We start from the raw sequence: 18,238 nt of genomic DNA, 5'->3' as shown, positions 1-18,238 counted from the left end.
GCACCATGAATGGTTTCATGAATAAGTTGCATTGGTGGATGAAATGAACAATGCGCATGATCGATCAATCTCCGGCTTCGCCATGGTCACCCAAATTCTAGAATAAATTTACCTCAGATGGATGATCAAACTAAACCAACAATCGAAATACGACGTAGCTTGATGTGGATTTGTATCCTCATGGTAATTAAAGCAAGTGATTCGATCAATTCGCGCACCGGCCGGGCCCAGCATGTTCCCGTCACGGTCGTCGTCACTGGGCGTCGCCATCGGCCATGCCCATGCATGCATGAGATGCGATGCGACCACGGACAACACGAGACGCGACGCGGCACGCACGGATCCCAACCAATGCAACTCGAGCTAGCTACCTAGCCGCGGCGGCGCCGGTGGCCGTAGTCCGGCGTGGCGGCGGAGGGCTGCAGCCTCAGCTGCTCGTAGAACTTGCGGATGAAGTCGTCGGCCTCGGCGTCCACGCGCTCGTTGCAGCACCCGTCCTCCGGCACGGCAGGGAACGGCGAGTCGGTGACGCGCAGCGGCCGGACCCCCGCGGGGCTGCGGCCCAGGATCCACGCCACCATGGGCGACGGCGTCGCGGTGGCCACCCCTCCGGCAGCCGACACGGCCGGCGTGCCCCCGCCGGCCTCCACCTCGGTGCTCAGCATCTCGAACGCCCGCGCCACGGCCGCCGCGTCCAGGCCGCCGTACTCGCCGCGCGCGCCCCGGCGGCCGCCCTTGAAGGGGAAGAGCCCGTAGTGCTGCAGGTACGACGGCGTGGTGGTGCAGCTGAACTCCACCTCCCGGGGGTGGCCGTAGAACGACGCCAGCGAGGATGAGGACGCGCCGGCGCCGTAGGCGGTGAGGTGGCCGTGGCCGTGGCCTGCCGGGTGGGCGAGGAGGCCGCGCAGCGCCCTGCCGGCGAGCTTGCCGCGGCCGAGGAGGAGGTGGACGTCCATCATGATGCGCTTGCGGGAGAGGCCGCGCCGCAGCATGTGGCACACGGCGAGCACCACGTGCCACAGCCGCCGCGCCAGCCCGGGCTCCATGGGTCGTCGCGCCGGCGTCGTCGCGAGATCCATTTAGGAAAAGGTAAGCAGATCGAATTCTGCTGAGCACTCCCGAGCTAGGATCGATATGATGGCGATATGAGACTGCACAATTGGACAGATCAACCTGACAAACAGGCCAACCAAGCTAGGGGAAGGAGATCAGTGAGAGCTAGCTGCTGATTGATTTCTTGGAGCTTAGCCAGCTCGGGTTCATGGAATGGAATGAGCAGGATGGGGGCGGAGAGGGGGAGGAATTTAAGGGAAGGAAAGGTGGCAATGGCCCCACAAATGACACAACTTAATTTGGAAGGAAGGTTTATTAGTGCAATCACCTTGTTTTTTTTTCCTTCTTGGACTGGGGCTTTTCTTCTCACTACTAAGTATTAACACGCCGCCATTTGTTCCCATTTGTGTAGTTACTTGTCAACAATGAAATAGTAGTATGTAATGCAGAGACTATATTTTGCCGCACTTAACTTTAGTGTTGATTGTTGAGTTGGCTTTGCGGTTTGAATTGGTAGAAGTGATGCTGATTGCTGAAGAGTATGAACAGCTAAATAAAGGCTGCTCCTTTAATGTGGTGGTGTGTGAAGTTGACACAAGAAATTTGCGTAAGTCGGTTGTTGGGGCGGTCATTTTCCAAAGCCTCGCAAGTCAAGTCACAAAAGGATCACTTCGGAGAATATATGTGTCCACAACCAAGTCACTGGAAGTTCGAAGGAAATGGCGGCGGCAACATTAAGGAGGAAGCAAGATAGACTAGGTGGACAAAAGAAATGGACAAAAGAAAGGAGAAAAATTTTATTTTTACATACATATATGTGTTTTTGAAGGACTTTCATGGTCATCCAATGTTGTAGGTTTTCGGTGTTCTTCTGTTGTTTTGCAAAGAGCCAAAGTCTCTTTAATTATGAATAATCTTTTCTGGTCTTGTAAAATAGTTATTTTGTTGGTATAAACAGACATATCAAACTAGTTTTAATGAACTGCAAAAAAGTGTTTGTTTTCGAAAAAGGCCACCGTAATGCTTAATTAGTATGCAGCCTTACACTACAGTAAAAATATACTATCTTCTTAATGATACCGAAACAGTTAAAGATCTTTTCAGGGCTAGAGAATTGAAGAAATTAATGTTACTACTTTGATATACATAATCGAGGAGACAAATTGTTGTTTACCCAAGAAAATAAAGATCGATATCGGCAAGAATTCCATCATACCTTTGGCAAGATCTAAATACAGTACATAACCGGTCAAAAAGACGACATACAAGACACCCGTTTTGTGCTCTGATGCTCATTAAAAGCTAAGCTTATTCCTTAGTGAGCAAGTGAGGAATTTCTCTCGTCCCCCTTTAATTTAGTTTCTTTTCTTTCTTGATTATTGCACTGTGTTCTTGGCTTTGGCTAAAGTTGGTCATCGATCAGCTCGGAGCTCAAGACTCAAAGAGACAAAGACCATGGCTTTTCCACACAGGCAATGCTGATCGAGGTCACTTTTGGTATATGGAATGATACGTCTGTGTACATACTGGTCTTGCTAGCCACTGTAGGGTCCAAAACAAACTTGAAGTAGATGCCTTAACCTTTTCTTTTGAACTAGTAGGATTTTTCTATCAGGCAATATATATGAGGCTCAATCTAGAGATTATATATGTGTCAATTATGAAAATTAATTTGCAGGACATTTTCATAAAGTTATCCTAGTTGACTTAGGTATTCTTTTACGTGTTTTTTCTTTGTTGTTATGAACCTAATGTGTGCTAAATCCCTATCATAACGGAATTCTGGATCCACTTAGGCAGAATAATGAAAGGTTCAAGATTCTCAAGGGCACAGCCTTCGATGAAGATGATGTTGATTTCAGGATCAGGTTACGTCGTCAGCGAATTACCATTTTGAATGGAGGAATTCTGCTACTAAAGCAGAGTTGCAAACAATTATTCACCCTTTTTCTCATACCAAATTTTCAGAGGAACATGTCATGTTTTTTTATGAAAAACAAGTCTATATAGGAAGATTTGATATGAAACTAGTACAAATGTTAGTGTGGGGGTATGATTTATAATCATCATGAAAATATTTATAGCCCGACATCAAGTAAGAAATATCTCCCTACTTCGATTGCCAATGTAAAAGTATGTAGGTTGCAAGATGGACCGAAATGTGTCCCCAAGGCAACAAAATCAGAAGTAGAAAATAAGCTATTATGCAGTGCAAGAAAAACCATTTAATTTGGTATGTCAATATAAACTGACTCTAGAAACCACTTACATTGCAGCGTGCTATATACATAATATACTATACACAGCTTGCTGTACCAAAAATCAACACAACCAAATTGAGCTGTCACATCAGGTTTCATCTAGATTTAGATTAACATATTTGATCCATCTTATCCATTGGAAAGACAAAGATATGTATGCAGAGAAGGAAAACTAATTGGTCAGATCTGATTGTGGGGTAGTAGGTCTGGTGCGCAAGTGGGCTGGTGCTCCACCCAAACATGATGTCCCCTCTGATGGTGGTAGAAATTAAAAGAAAGGAGACACACAAACAAAAGGCAACCCACAAACTCTACATTTTTGAACTTTTGCAAAACCAGGCCCTTTGCTTTCCTCCCGTTGTGACCAGCCCCTGTTTGATAGCTACTACAATGCTTGCTACTATTTCATTTTTACCAGTGTTTCGTTGAGCCTGTGTGTTGCTCGGTCAGGCTGGTATTGTTTGGGTTAAATTCATCAATTGTTCGAAATGCTTTTCTTTTAAAAAAACTCGGGGTTTTCAGCCCCTGATGTGTAGATAATTGCACTTCTTGTGAATTGGGTAACATACAAGTTTACAAGAAAAATGTCACATATAGCTATTTATTCAGCTGTTGACAAATTCAAGCAAAATGATTGCCCCAAAGTAGTGCTCCCTCCATTTCAAATTATAGGTCATTTGACTTTTTTAGCCCCAAGTTTGACCACTCGTCTTATTCAAACAATTTATGTAAACATAGTCAAATTTAAGTTGTTCTTGAAGAACTTGTATTGATAAAGCAAGCCACGACAAAAGAAGTGATATATTTTGCACAAATTTTTGGATAAGACGAGTGGTTAAATTTGGGGTCAAAAAAGTCAAACGACCTATAATTTGGAACGGATGGATTACACTTCTCTTGGTTTGGCCTTTTGAAATGGTGGCAGAAGAAGAAAGAAAAGCTACAAGGTTGAAGTAATCGATTTTCTGTTTTCCTATGGCAATGATTTGTGGTTCTAGCCCACGAACCATAGACCAGCTGGTGTGCTTGGCACCTTGCCAGCCCAAGTTCGATCCCCTGCCTGGGCGAATTTGTTGGCCGGGGGTGGTGCAGTTTATTTGCGCGGTGAAAAAAATTCTCTACCCATCCCACTCCAAAACACATGTCTAAGGCTGGTCTAGCCTCACAAGGACTATGGTCCCGTTTTGTATGAGTGGGGCAGAGATTCAGAGATTTTCTCGATCGACCTGAGCTTTCCATAGAGAATTCCAAACCATGCACGGAACCAACTTTGTGACCCCTTTTCAAATAAGCAGAAAAAACTTTGTAAAATGGATGGGAGTTTTAGCTTTGTTATTAAGATATTATGACTTTCAACAGTTAGGCGTCTATGTTAAAATAAAATTTTTGTCCACATAAGTTTCCATACACTTTTAATGTGCAATAGATCATACTGTATAATAGATATTACCTGTAAATAGAAAAATAGTTTTTTAGCAACAATATGGCTATTCAATTGAGGAGAGAAACAAAATTATCTCATAGTTAAAGAAGTTTGCAGGAAATTAGGGAGAAACAATAGCAACAAAAGTACCTTTTAAAATAGTAATAAGACTGTAAAAATAGCAACAAAGGGCGAACAAAGTATGTGAAGTATGACTGGAATTCCCAATGCTTTGCGCCAATATATACAGGATGAGATGTTTGAGGCACCTAATTATTTTGTTTTCTAGATCCAAGTTAGACTGGAACACATTTGTGCCTATTAAAGTATGTAGCTACGCATGTGTTATTCTTTCTTGGCTACAGCAAGGAATTCCCTATGTTATTTTTTTCCCCCGTGGCTACACATGCTTGATAGCTGGATGGTCATATATAAAATTTCCCTCCAATACTCACACAATTATATACAGTAAAGATAAGATTGGCGTGCACTGTTTAGCTGTTGGATTGAGCTTATCCATAATCTGCACTTTCTAATAATTTGACACTAAAATAACTACGCGACCTTTGCTCTTTATGCAAGTATATTCTGGTGCTCTTTGCTTTCTGTCCTGCTTTTCCCTATTTGTGACTAAATTACTCCCACTAAAGCCACTACCGGAATTCGCTAATTCGCCGTATGCCTAAAGTTTCGCCGTGTGCAATTTCACGGGCACACGGTGAAAATCACATTTGCCGTGCGCAGCACCAAAACCACACGGCGAAAAAGAAACACACGTCGAAAGCTTACTTCGCCGTGTGCCGCCCACAAGACACACGGCGAACCCATACTTCGCCGTGTGCCCACTCTTTGGCACACGGCGAACCTCCGTCCACGTGCGCTGCCAACTAACGGTTGTTGGCTGTCGTACGACGCCGTCAGGATTCGCCGTATGCCAAGGCACAGCACACGGCGAACATCTGTCTTTGCCGTGTGCCTCAGGGCAGCACACGGCGAAGATATAGCCACGTGTGCCCGAGCCTAACGGGTGTTGGACGACGTCGTCTTTGCCGTGCGCTGACGTTAAACACACGGCAAAATTAATGAAACCGGCCGCTTCATTGTGCGCGGCACATGAATACAAACATTATGAGTAATCGTTTATAAATTATATAAAATCGAAACGTGGTCGAAAAATTATGAAATTTGTCGTGAACTCACGTTATCATATATGGACTCTGTGGTATAAATTTGGTTCCACTATTAACTAGTTTCACAAACACTGCTTACAAACCCGTGATTCTCCGAAAAAGATCTGTATACTTTTAAAGATTTAAGTTACGTCTGAATGCGTAATGATTTACAAATAATAATTTGGGTTTCAACCTTTTTCAATAGGCAATACACCACATAAAAGTAGTTCATGTTGAATCACGACAATTTTTTGGATTTTTTGGCCATTTTAAGAATTTTTAGTACTATTATAATTGAAGTGGTAATATTTAAATTGACATAAACATGCATAAAAAATACAAAATTTTCAAAGAAGCACTTCATATGATATGTTTAGTTAATTGGGTAATAATTTACAATTCACATTCCATTAAATTTAGTGAAACATGATTGGAAAACAAATTAGTTTAAAAAAAATAGGTTTGCCGTGTGCCAAATATCTGGGACACACGGCAAAGTATTGTTTTCGGTAAAAGAAAAATTTGAATCGAAATTAATAAAATGTTTGCTGTGTGTCCGTCGAGTGGCACACGGCAAACTTATTTTTTCGTCGTGTGTCGAGATCCAAGGCACACAGCAAAGGATTGTTTCAGAATAAACAAAAAATAAAAAAACTGTGAATAAACAAAAAATAAAAAAACTGTCGCCGTGTGTTTTATTGTTTTGCCGCGTTTCGTGGATCTGACACACGGGGCGTTTAACACTTAGCCGTTTTGAACGCGGTCTCTCACTCTCTCTCACTCTCACCGCCGCCCCCCGCCCCGCACACCCCCGCCCGTCGCGCCGCCGCGGCCCCGCCCCGCCCCGTCCCGTCCGTCGCCGCGCGCCGGCCGGCCCCGACGCCGTCCAGCCCCGACGCGCCGCGCCCCGAGCTCCGGCCCCGACGCCGCCCGGCCCCGACGCGCCGCGCCGCCCCGAGCTCCTCCCACCCCGGCCCCGACGCGCCGCGCCGCCGCGGCCCCTGCCGAGCTCCGCCCCGCCCCGCCCCGCCCCGACGCCATCTCGGCGCGGCCCCTGCCGAGCTCCGCCCCTGCTAGGTCAGATTTTCCGCTTGATCTTTTTGGTGTCAGAGTTAATTAGGAAGATAGAAGAAAATCGCTACATGCATGGTGATGCTTGCCGACTGCGAATTCGAAATTGCAGGCCACATTGCATTTGTAGTACACGCGTACTACGTACTGGATAGTAACGAAGTTAGAAGTACCCGTACTCATCATATGTGGGAGATGAGACTTTTTCTGCTTTACCATGCATGAGCTAGCAGGCTCCGTCATTGCTCAGTGTCTCTCATATACTTATTAGGCTTTACTTCTGCAGGTTAGCTAGCTAGCTGCTCCCTAGATCATGGAAGATTTATTTGCTGATAATTATCTATCGATTCCCTTTGGTTAATTAGTAAAATCCAGTCTCCAATGCCTTGTCAGAAAGAAATGCAGTATATGAAACAAATATAGCTCTTTAAAGATTTAGTACTCTAGTAAACATGGGATCAAGATCATACTTTAATATAGTAATCAGAGACTCGCTACTGTGCTCCATCATTTTGCATTGCTAAGCTTAAGCAGACTGTTTATCCTTCAGTTTCTTTTGGGAGATGCTTTTGATTTTTCAGGAGTCAAGATTTATGACAAATGCATGCTGGTTTTTGAACTTGAAACTTCCAGTACCTTTTTAATGTAATTATGGCTCTTCTGGTTCTCACATTACTTTTTAGTAAAGGGAAAGAACAATGTTATTATTAGCAGGGTGATTATTTATTTATATTCATGAGTTTTCAAATCATCTAAGTAACATTAAATAGGTAGATATGGAGCTGTAAGTTTGACTTATACATAGCTAGAATTTTAGTATGTGTAGTCTGATAATACTTTGGACACCACTGCATTTGTTAACAAAATATAACAATACTTGGCTGTTTACTTCCATGGCTCAAACTTTGATCAACAAAAATAACTTTTGTTAATTAGATTGGGACAAGGAGGAGAGAGGAGGACGACGAGAAGAAGGAGGCCACGCCGCGCACGCCGTCGAGCCCATAGGTGAGAAGCATAAGCAACCCTTGCTTTTCGTATTATGTTCGTAGTTGACGTAACTTAGGCGTCTTCCGTTCGAAAGAGATACGGTAGGAAATATGCAAATCTTTGCATATCTATGTCAGTATCCGTATCTGCCGTTCGGTCACACGGCGAAGCCTGGATGTTCACCGTGTGTCCACGGCGCAGGCACATGGCGAACAGCCGCCGACGCCGTCAGCTGGCCGTGACGGCGTCTGCTCGTTTTTTTTCGCCGTGCGCCTATATATACACACGGCGAATAAATTTGCCGTGTGCCCAACTTTTGGCACACGGCAAACAAGGTCTTTGCCGTCCCCGTGGCTGCCGTCGGCGCTTTGCCTCGGCCACCGTCGGCGAAGTCTTCGCCGTGTGCCTACAGGTCTTCGCCGTGTGCCTCGGGCACACGGCGAACTCGTGGTCTCCGGTAGTGAGCCTAGCTCTCCTGAGGTGGGTTTGGTTGGGCTTGCCTTTTCATCATATGCAAGTTTTGTAGCCATTAGCAAAATATAAATATTATCCCTGGGCCGGGTTTGCATGACATATAGTGGGAACTAAAGCTACAAAGAGAATCAGTAAGGCCACACAAGATTAAAGTCCTCAGGTAACGGGACATTGTCACTTGTTCCACCAGCAGCCAAGTGCTCACACAAGGATCCATCCCACACATTGTGCTCCCTAGCTCTCGATCGGGTCCCCACTAGTGAAAGCGGAAGAGAAAGGCTGCCATCTTTAATTCATACACACATAGATCATATGACCTTTTAGCTTCTTTAACAGTTTCTTCTTTCTTGGCAACAAGATAGTGCGCACTTGTAGATACGTGAATATACATAGGTACCTCGAATTATTAATTAGTACTTGGTTAGTAGCTGTTTATGTTGTACAAAAACTGCAATGGTCCATACTAACATGGATGACAGTTTTAGTTTTCTAGATCTGTAGATGCACACACATTCTCGCTCATAAGAAAACTTTGTTACTACTTAATTGGACTTAATTTGTGCTATATATATCAGATAAAGCCACATGGTAGGAGCAACAGAAGTAGTAAAACGAGAGTAGCAACAGCCTTCCAATTCATTTTACAGTGTTTGACGACTAGAATTGCCGTCTTATTTCATCCAACTATATATGCTACATCCTACATGCTTCAGTGTAGAATGCTTTTTTTTGTGTCATCAAGATTGAGCCGAATTTAAATAGATCTTGATACGATCATGCGACACTTGACAAATCAAGATTTTTCTATTTTATATATCTACATTATGCACTACCAATAGAAAGAGGCATTTGGTCCATCATACGTACGCAAGCGAATTGGTCCACAAACCTTGTCTTTTAATGTTATAATGTGGTATGCAGACCAGTCCCTGCACTTAAAAGGAGATTAAATGGCAAAAGGAGGCAGCAAATACATGGAGGAGGATTGAACAGGGAAATCTTTTCTGCCTTTTTTCAGGGCTAGGCCAAATCCACCCTGTATCTTGCAGGCTTTAATAGTGTGACTCTGCGTGTGGGCGTTTAAAGCAGGTCCTGTACACCATAGATTCATGGTTAAAAATAAAAAAAACGAAATCAAGCCACTGTTATCTCAACATAATGTCGTTACCTATCTACGATGTTTCACTTGTTATTTCACATTTAGAAAGTTTATTAGGATTATTATTCGTCTAATGAAACAATCATACACATACTAGTGCGTTTGAAGAAGTCATGGCACCATATGTCCACATGACCAGATCTCAATTACTGAAAAAAATAAAGACTCTTCATTTCAAGGAAGTTATCAGATATTTGTACAAGAGATGACAATGCAAGGAGCATCGACTAACGTGTCAAGCTACCATTCATGCATGCGGGAAACTAAAGAGCAAGCAATGCAAGGAGAAGAAGATGCTGGTGAGTGACAGCGGAACATTAGGCGAAAAGCTAAGCAGCACCAATGCAAGCTGCCCATTTCCGCACCAATGAGCAGCTAGCGTCCAATAATGTTCAGGAGAAAGAGCCTGAACCTGGGTGACACTTGGCTGTCATGGGCTCACGTCCGGGCTCTGTAGAGGGTGGATCGATGGGGATTCATCCGTGGCAGGAAAAGGAAAGAAAGCTGCTGCCGAGCGAGCTCGGTCACGAAGGATAAGGACCAGACGGCGCCATGGCCGTGGAGCTCCGCCCTCTGTGGCTGCTGGTGGCTGGAAAGGGACGGGGGGAGAGACGCGGCCAGCCGGCCCGGCGGGGCCTAATGATTTGAGTGATCCCGGCGCGCCAATGGAAAGCAGCAAAGGTGGCGAGCGCTTTGGAGAAAGAGAGAGGAAAAGGTGATGAGAGGGCGAGCAGCGAGGAGCTTAGTTGGATGGAGGACGCCTGCCTTTTCCCCGATGGTGTTTTGGTAAAGTGAAACGCTGGATTTGGTCCACTGAACTGCTGGTGTGCCTTTGGTGTAAATCACTGAATGTAATGTACCTGATTCAGTCAGCATTATTATTCAGGCCCAGCAGGGCTTAGCGTGTTGTGTGCAGTGGCTTCATTCATCGGTGAAAACTAGAATCAGGTACACCTGGTGCTCGTTGAGTTCAGCTGCTTTGAATCAACAATGCAGAAGTAGTGTTGCAATCCCGGTCTGATCCATCAGAGTACGCACAAGGCACAAATAGGGGAGCGATATCTGCTTTCGCCAATGGCTGGCAGGTCTCCTCGTCTTTCACCTTCTTCACCTTTGCTTCAGGAAATTCTTTTTAAGCATGCTGTAAATATATTTATAATTTTAACCGAGTGACTTGTATTTTTTTCCTGCGTATATAATGTTTGTTACTCACTCCATTTTCTTTTAGATGACGTTTAGGACAAAAAAAATGAACTATATCTAGGCTAAATTAGATGTCTGAAATGTCATCTAAAAGAGAACGGAGGGAGTACATCTCTACGACAAAAACTGCCTTCCGTTTCTTTTCTAAGTTGGTTCCTAACAAGCAAATATTTTTTTTGAAGAAAATAATAAGCAACATTGAAAAGAAGAAGAAGTTATGCAGGCCCGAAATAAGGAGCGCAATGGATCAATATGGGCCTAATTCCATAGCAGCCGAGTGGGCTGGTACCTACCAGACATGGGCCAAATTTGTCACCCTCGACACTCGACATCGACACAGGTCCTTCCCTCTATTGCTCAGCAAAAATGGCCACTTCAGCAAAACGAAACGATATTTTGCTATAAAAAAAAAGCAAAACGAAACGATATAAACGAATAGAACACTTTTACCCTTTAATTATTCAAATATTTTTTTATGAAATGGGAGGGTCCAGACAAAAAGCAAACAAATGTATCTAGCCATTCTTTGTTAGTAGAATAGAAGTATTTCTCTTTTGCCATATGTACAATTTTGAAGTACGTTATCTTAGAGTTGAAAATGAGTCCATCGCTCTGTTCGGCTGATGGCTGGTGCTGATTTGGTGTGAGAGAAAAGTACTACTGCTGGTTGCGAGCAGAACAGAGTGACTGCTTCTACAAAAACTTCTTTACAATTGTTTTTAAACAAGTTTGATCTTCCCGAGTTTCATCTCATTTACTAGAACATTGCGCGGCGTTGCCGCGCAGAAATATGCCCTCCAGTTCAGGTTTATTTTTAAAAATTGAACTGCAAAAAATCCGGGGGATTTTCGTAAAATTGGTAGACTGTGGGGTTATTTGGTAAATTTGGTGTCGACGGAGTACCGGTCGATTACTGAAAAGTTCAAAGGATTTTTCATAAAATTGATGGACTTCAGAATCATTTTAACAAAGTCCAGGGTTTTTTTAATAAAATTCACGGAGTACGGCACGATTACTAAAAGTTCAGGGTTTTTTTAAAGTAAAGCTCCACGAAGTCCGAGGAGTTTTCCGTTAAATTGATGGACTCCATGTTCATTTTAACAAAACTCGGGATTTTTTTTTGCAAAATTTACGTCCCTATCTATTTCTGACCGTCGGATCGCGATCCGACGGCCGATGTTTTCAGAGCCGACGTGGCCCCTTTCCCTGGCCGCGAGCGCGACCAGGTTTCAGTAAAGAAAGATAGGCTTAATACTACACCAATAAACAAACTGCCAGGATCAGCCACAGGTGGCTCCTATGGGTAGCATGACATGACATCCTTAGCCTCCCTGGCACAAACAACAAATGACATGCCGCAGCAATAGTTCAGGATGGGATGGCAGAACAACCACATATGACTTTTGCATGGTATTTGGAATGGGATTCTGCCGAAGCTAAGCCTTTCTTCCTTGGAGGTTATTACTCCAATGTCCTGGAGTGCCATCTGCACTAGTAGAAATTAATTACCTCACCTCCATCAGAAAGCTCCAACAACCACAAGAAGCCATGTTTACGGGCAAATTAAAAGAAGTACTAGCAGTCATGGATGGAGGCCATCTCCTGACTGAAAAGAAAAATCATCGTCTGTGCTCCTTTCCTAAGACTTTTGTGAGTAATGCGTCCAAATTGGAGATTAGTAAATGACAGCGTGCACAGACCTCCAGTCTGCAGCCAGAGTCAGGACAAACCGACCGTCCAATGCTGCAAACCCAAGCGACACACGTCCCTCTCCACCACCAGCAAGCAGATTAGTATTCCTCCCACTCCACTCCACTCCACAGCCACGACGACGCGCAGGCGCAGGCGCAGCCCACCAACACCAACCACGCACCACGCACGGTATCAAGTGTCGGGGATAGCCGCCGGCCGGTGGCGTCGCAAGCAGCAGCAGCTTCCTGAGCGCATCCGAGAGAGAGCAGCGATGGAGACGAAGGAGGCGGCGGCGGAGCAGCTGCTGCAGAAGCAGCAGCCGGAGCCGGGGCAGGAGCAGTGGCGGGGCGCGGTGGAGGCGGCTCTGCCGTCGACCCCGGCCTCGGCGGCGTGGCCGCACATCGCCAGCTTCTGCGCGCTGCACCGGTACCTCCCGGGCATCGACGTGTGCGAGCTCGCGGCGGGGGAGGACGGGCGGCCCGGGTGCGTCCGCTACGTGGCCTCCCTGCAGGCGCCCGCCGCCGGGGACGGGGGCGCGGGGCGGGAGGTCGCCAGCTGGGCGCGCGAGGAGCTGCTGGAGATCGACGGCGGCGCCCGCCGGCTCGCGTACGCCGTCGTCGGCAGCAGCATGGGGTTCGGCCGCTACGTCGGCAGCATGGCCGTCGTCGAGGACGAGGCGGGGGGGTGCAGGCTGGTGTGGGCGTTCGAGTGCGAGCCCGTGCAGGGGTGGAGCCTCGACGGGCTGCTCGGCTACCTCGACGGCGGGGTCAAGGCCATCGCCGCGCGGATCGAGGAAGCCGAAGCCGCCGCCGCCGGTGCTCCGCCAGCTGGAGGCGACGTCGACGTCGTCGCCGCCGCTTGAAGGATCGGAGCCATCAACATATATCAATCGTCTACCGCCGAATTGTCGCCTAATGATTATTGGCTGCTAGTAATAGTTCTCGTCAAACTCATTTTATTAACGCATTGTTAATTAATCACATGCTCTGGGTCGTTGCTTGCTTGTCTCTCCTAGCTTCAATTCCTTCTCTGCCGTGTCTGTGTCGTGTGGTGTCAGGCCGCTTGAACCTTGAAAGGGACACTTGGCTCCTGTTGTCTCCGAGATTATTGTGGGCCCTGCCACCCAGTGGCAGTGGCGCTATATAGATATTATATGTGCCTCCCGATTTAGCACAACCAGTGGAGTGGACTGTGCTGGATGATGCTCCTCCATTCGCGCGGCGTCGCAAGGAAAGATACTCTTAGCTTGTTCGATTCTGAAATCTGAATTCTGATATGATCAATTGCGCTGCACATGTTCCCTTCCCACTTGCGGCCTGTATTTTTTTTTCCAGCTAGCTAGCTGCTACCATGCAGTAGATGAGAATCCAATCCATTACACTTGGAACAAATTAAAACAGGTTCCACTGCACGAGCTAGCATGCTACAGAATGGAAAAGGGATTTATTCGTCTGCACGTGGCTGGTTTTTCAGAAGCAAAAGGAAGATGTGTTCCTACATGTATGTGTTGTATTGCCAAGTCCTAACTAACTCTAGCACGATTTTTTTTTTACTACTGGGGGTTAGGGTCTGTGGTTTCCCTTTAGGTTATAAGTAAACTAGCTAGTAATACGCATGTTAGAGCATAGTAACAGTAGCAATACTTATTGGCATGGCGGTCATGCAGGAATCAGACCTCATGCATGGTAGCTTTCACAAACCGAGTTGTTTTTTTAATTAGTTGCTAAATCATATTTCAAAATTGTTGCTGTTTTATCAGAGGAATGAAAAGGGGTCATGCTCGTCTTGATTTGCTAACCAGTGAAGAACTGAACAAGACATCTCATCGACAGATGAGAGCAACAAGGTTACTATGCTCTGCCCAGACCTGATGACCGGGGCAATGCAAGCTCATCTTGAGCGATGGAGCGGCGAGGTTAATTCCCTGCGTCGTCGGCCGGCGGAGTCGACACCGAGCCCGAGCACGTCACGCCGACGCCGGCGAAGGAGATCGGTGAGGCCGCCGTTGGAGTGTGTCGCTAACAGCTTCTCAAAGCGGACCACATCGTGAGGACGTTGGGCATCATCGCCCGCGCTCCGCCGTACGCGCTGCTTCACCGGACATCCAGACGCCGCCGGCATGCGGCCGTCGCGGCGGACGCGGTCGCCGGGGAGGTCCGGCCTCCCCCGGATACATACATGGCCACCGCGTGATGGATCGGAGCTTCAGCAGGCAGCGAGAAAAGCCGCGCGCCAGGGCCACCTCGAGACACCGCTGCTCGCGCCGTCTTGGGATGGCGGCGGCGAGATCATTCGGGTTCGCACAGGGTAGGGGCGCCCACGGCACCGTTGCTCGGGGAGGACCGACGCCGCCTCTTCACCATCGGCTGCGGCGGCATGCCCTCGGGGCCTCGAACCATTCCGTCCGACGAGAAGCCCCAGCCCGAGCACCGCCGCCGCGCCGTCGTCTATCGCCGGCCATTTGCCATCGAGCCTGAGCACCTCCGCCGCGCCGTTCGGCGGTCTCCCCACGCACCCAGCTCCCGCGCCTGCCAAACAAATGACCAAGGACGACGACCGAGTGCCTGCGGGTGCGAACCCCGCCCGATCCGGACCGCACGGGGCCGATCGAACGGCTGGAAGGGACCCAAGGGGTGGACGGTATTTGAAATACCGTCCACCCCCGGTCGGCATCTAGTTTGCCGTCCACCCCTGGTCGTGACCGCGACGCCGCCCCGCTGCATGCCGTGACTCGCCGGAGCGCCGCCGAGCCGGCCAGCCAGTCTAGCGACGACTTCCTGTGTCCTGTTGGCGCTTCGCCGCCGCCGCGACAGCGGGCGACGGGCTCCAGGCCGGGGGCGCGGCGCGACGTCGTCGGCGGTGACCGGCCGATTCTTCTGGTGGGTCTCCGCCTCGACGTGGAGGATTAGTTCCAGTTCGTCCATCCACGGGGACACAGAAGGGGCGTCATCTTGCTTCAGCTTCGGCGGCGATAGACCTGCAGCGCATATATAATAGGCGCTTTGCCCAGAGCTAATCGGGCTAGTAGGTCTCTCGCTCGCGCTGTCGGCCGGCGGACACTCGCCACCGATCTCGATCACGGCTGTCGCGCCGTCCGCCCAGCGCCACCAAGCTCCGGCGCGCTGCCAGACGACTGAGGACGACGACCCAGACTGCCTCTTCGCCATCGGCTGCAGCGGCGGCATGAGGCCTCGATTCGTTCCGTCTGACGAGAAGCCCAAGCCCGAGCACCGCCGCCGCGCCGTCACCGATCGGCGGCCATTTACCACCGAGCCTGAGCACCGCCGCCGTGCCGTTCGGCGGTCTCCCCGTGTCCGTGTGGCTCCACACCCAGCTCGGCCAAATGACCAAGGACGACGACCGGACCGAGTGCCTGCGTGTGCAAACCCCGCCCGATCCAGACCGCACACGTGCCCGATCCAACGGCTGGAAGGGACCCAAGGGGTGGACGGTATTTGAAATACCGTCCACCCCCGGTCGGCATCCCGTTTGCCGTCCACCCCTTGGTCGTGGCCGCGACGCCGCCCCCGCTGCATGCCATGGCTCGCTGGAGCGCCGCCGCGCCGGCCAGCCAGTCTGCGGCGACTTCCCGTGTCCTGTTGGCGCTTCGCCGCGACAGCGATGGATCGAGGGACCTCCAGGCCAGGCGCGACGCGATGTCGTCGGCGCTGACCAGCCGATTCTGTCTCCGCCTCGACGTGGAGGATTATTAGTTCGTCCATCCACGGGAACACAGAAGGGGCGTCTTCTCCGTTCAGCTTCGGCGGCGATCTGCACGGCGCGCGCCATGCGCTACCTCCGCGACAGCACGGCGCTTTGCCCAGAGCTAATCGGGCGAGTTCGATCTCTCGCTCGCGCTGTCGGCCGGCGGACACCCGCCACCAAGCTCGAGCACGGCCGCCGTGCCGTCGTCCACCCTGCGCCACCCAGCTCCGGCGCGCTGCCAGACGGCTGAGGACGACGACTCAGACTGCCTGCCTATACGTATCTCGCCCGATCTGGCCCGTGCGTGTTCGATCCAACGGCTGGCAGGGACCTAGTGTGGACTGTATTTCGTTTACCGTCCATCCCTGGTCGTGCCGGCGCCGATTTCCCTACATACCATGGCCGATGGCTCGCCGCCGCGCCGGGTCACCACAACCTCCTGCTCGTCGGACGCCGAATTGCAAGACATCGTCGACGCCGCTGACGGCTGACCTTGCTCTTCTGGAGGTTACGTTCTCCACTCCGCTGGCCTTAGAGGATTAGATCGCGTCCAACTACGGGACATAGAGGCGTCGTCTTTGTTTAACTTCGACGAGCTGCCACTGCATAAGCCAGCCACGTTCGCCTTCGTCCTCACCACGCTCTCGCCTGACCATAGCTCAAAATCCTGGATACATATATTAGCTGCTACCTTATTTATACTTCCATATCCTAAATTATTAGTCATTTTAGTTTTTTTATATTCATAAATTATGCTATGCATCTAGACATAACATATATCTAGATGCATAGCAAAAATTATATATCTAGAAAAACTAAAACGCCTAATAATTTATGATGGATGGAGTATTATTAAAATTTACCACCCTAGCTAGCTTGAAATTCTAATATATATACACCACTATTTCTCTTTCTCCTTTGAACGAAATATATACCACTATTTATCGGTCATGAAAGCAATAATAACACCTATGTGTTCTGGTATGGTGGAATTAGTCCCACTTAGGGCTCTATGAATGTAGAAAACATCTGGCTGTCCAAATCTGTGCCAAACAAAACAAATAATTAGCCTCGTATTTAGAAATTCCTTCCCCTTTTTGCATCGTATAGTTGATCACACGGACGAACAATCAGTGATCACTAGCGCAGTGCCTGGCCGCTTTGTGGTTTAAAAGAAAAGTTATATATACTTGCACTTTTAAACCACTTTTTAATTACATCACCTTTTTACGTCGTAGCTCTAGCTAGGATGGTCCCTTACTATTAGCTCACTTTTGCTTGCACGGGTTCCTTGTTGCCTTTATCAGTTATTATAGGAAATATATATTATATATATGTAGGAGTGCACATATACCATGCATGTACTCTACTATGCAAAAACCCCGAACCTTGGCCCATGCCTGAGGGCCATGCCTAGCGGCGAGCACAGCGAGAGGGTTTTTATTATCCGCGGGTGGAAATTCGTCCCAACCGGGGTTCGAACTAGCGACCTGCGGGGTGCCGTCTAACTGCTGTCACCGTTTAGGCTAGCAACCTTAGGCATGGTTCTTACATTTCTTCCTATTCCTTCCAAATAAGTCAAATTGACCATATTATAATTCTTTTCTTTCACAGTTTTATTGTTCTATTGGGTCCAAGGACATCTAAAAATAACAAAGAGCCTTCACGGTTTTTTTCTTTGAAAACGAATGCTCATAGCAAGTTCATCGACGATACACAATTCTTTTTCTCGTGCCTTTGAACTTTATTGTGAATCTTGCTTCTGATTGCTTCATTGCAACGTAATTCAATTCCACAATTTAATGGCCATATAGTGAAGGTAGCTTCAAAAAAAAAAAGTCTCAAACAAAAGTAGTTGGCTCAACTACTAGCATATAATCAGTATGTATGAGGAGTTGAGGACACCGAAAATTTGCATTATATTGCCACTTCGTTGTAGTTCTGCACACTGATTGCAAGCTGCTGCATACTCTTTCATATGTATGTGGCTTCTTTTCTGGTTAGGTTCATGTATCTTTCTCAACACACCCTTTCA

General features: G+C 47.9%; 2 protein-coding genes and 1 long non-coding RNA gene across 3 annotated transcripts; 2 read left to right on the top strand and 1 right to left on the bottom strand.

Annotated features, from left to right (window-relative positions):
* LOC120697141 lies at positions 1 to 1,487 on the bottom strand. The gene has a single exon (XM_039980268.1). The coding sequence runs from the start codon at positions 1,077 to 1,079 to the stop codon at positions 372 to 374; it is 708 nt and encodes a 235-aa protein (XP_039836202.1). The 5' UTR covers positions 1,080 to 1,487; the 3' UTR covers positions 1 to 371.
* Positions 1,488 to 6,937: 5,450 nt separating this feature from the next.
* LOC120697139 lies at positions 6,938 to 10,784 on the top strand. The gene is made up of 2 exons (XR_005684374.1): positions 6,938 to 7,988; positions 9,366 to 10,784. It is a non-coding gene; the product is annotated as an uncharacterized LOC120697139 (long non-coding RNA).
* Positions 10,785 to 12,501: 1,717 nt separating this feature from the next.
* On the top strand, positions 12,502 to 13,670 carry LOC120697138 (lachrymatory-factor synthase-like). Its single transcript, XM_039980267.1, has one exon. It carries the CDS (start codon positions 12,770 to 12,772, stop codon positions 13,358 to 13,360), a length of 591 nt encoding a protein of 196 aa, XP_039836201.1. The 5' UTR covers positions 12,502 to 12,769; the 3' UTR covers positions 13,361 to 13,670.
* The last annotated feature ends 4,568 nt before the right edge of the window (positions 13,671 to 18,238 follow it).

This window comes from Panicum virgatum, chromosome 3K (assembly GCF_016808335.1).
Source record: "Panicum virgatum strain AP13 chromosome 3K, P.virgatum_v5, whole genome shotgun sequence".
NCBI classification, from domain to species: Eukaryota; Viridiplantae; Streptophyta; class Magnoliopsida; order Poales; family Poaceae; genus Panicum; species Panicum virgatum.
Note: the sequence above shows the minus strand (reverse complement) of the source record. Positions and strands in the feature narration are given on the sequence as shown.

Excerpts from the sequence above, each read along its gene's own strand:
- LOC120697141 (XM_039980268.1), bottom strand. The coding sequence starts at position 1,079 with ATGGATCTCGCGACGACGCCGGCGCGACGACCCATGGAGCCCGGGCTG.
- LOC120697138 (XM_039980267.1), top strand. The coding sequence starts at position 12,770 with ATGGAGACGAAGGAGGCGGCGGCGGAGCAGCTGCTGCAGAAGCAGCAG.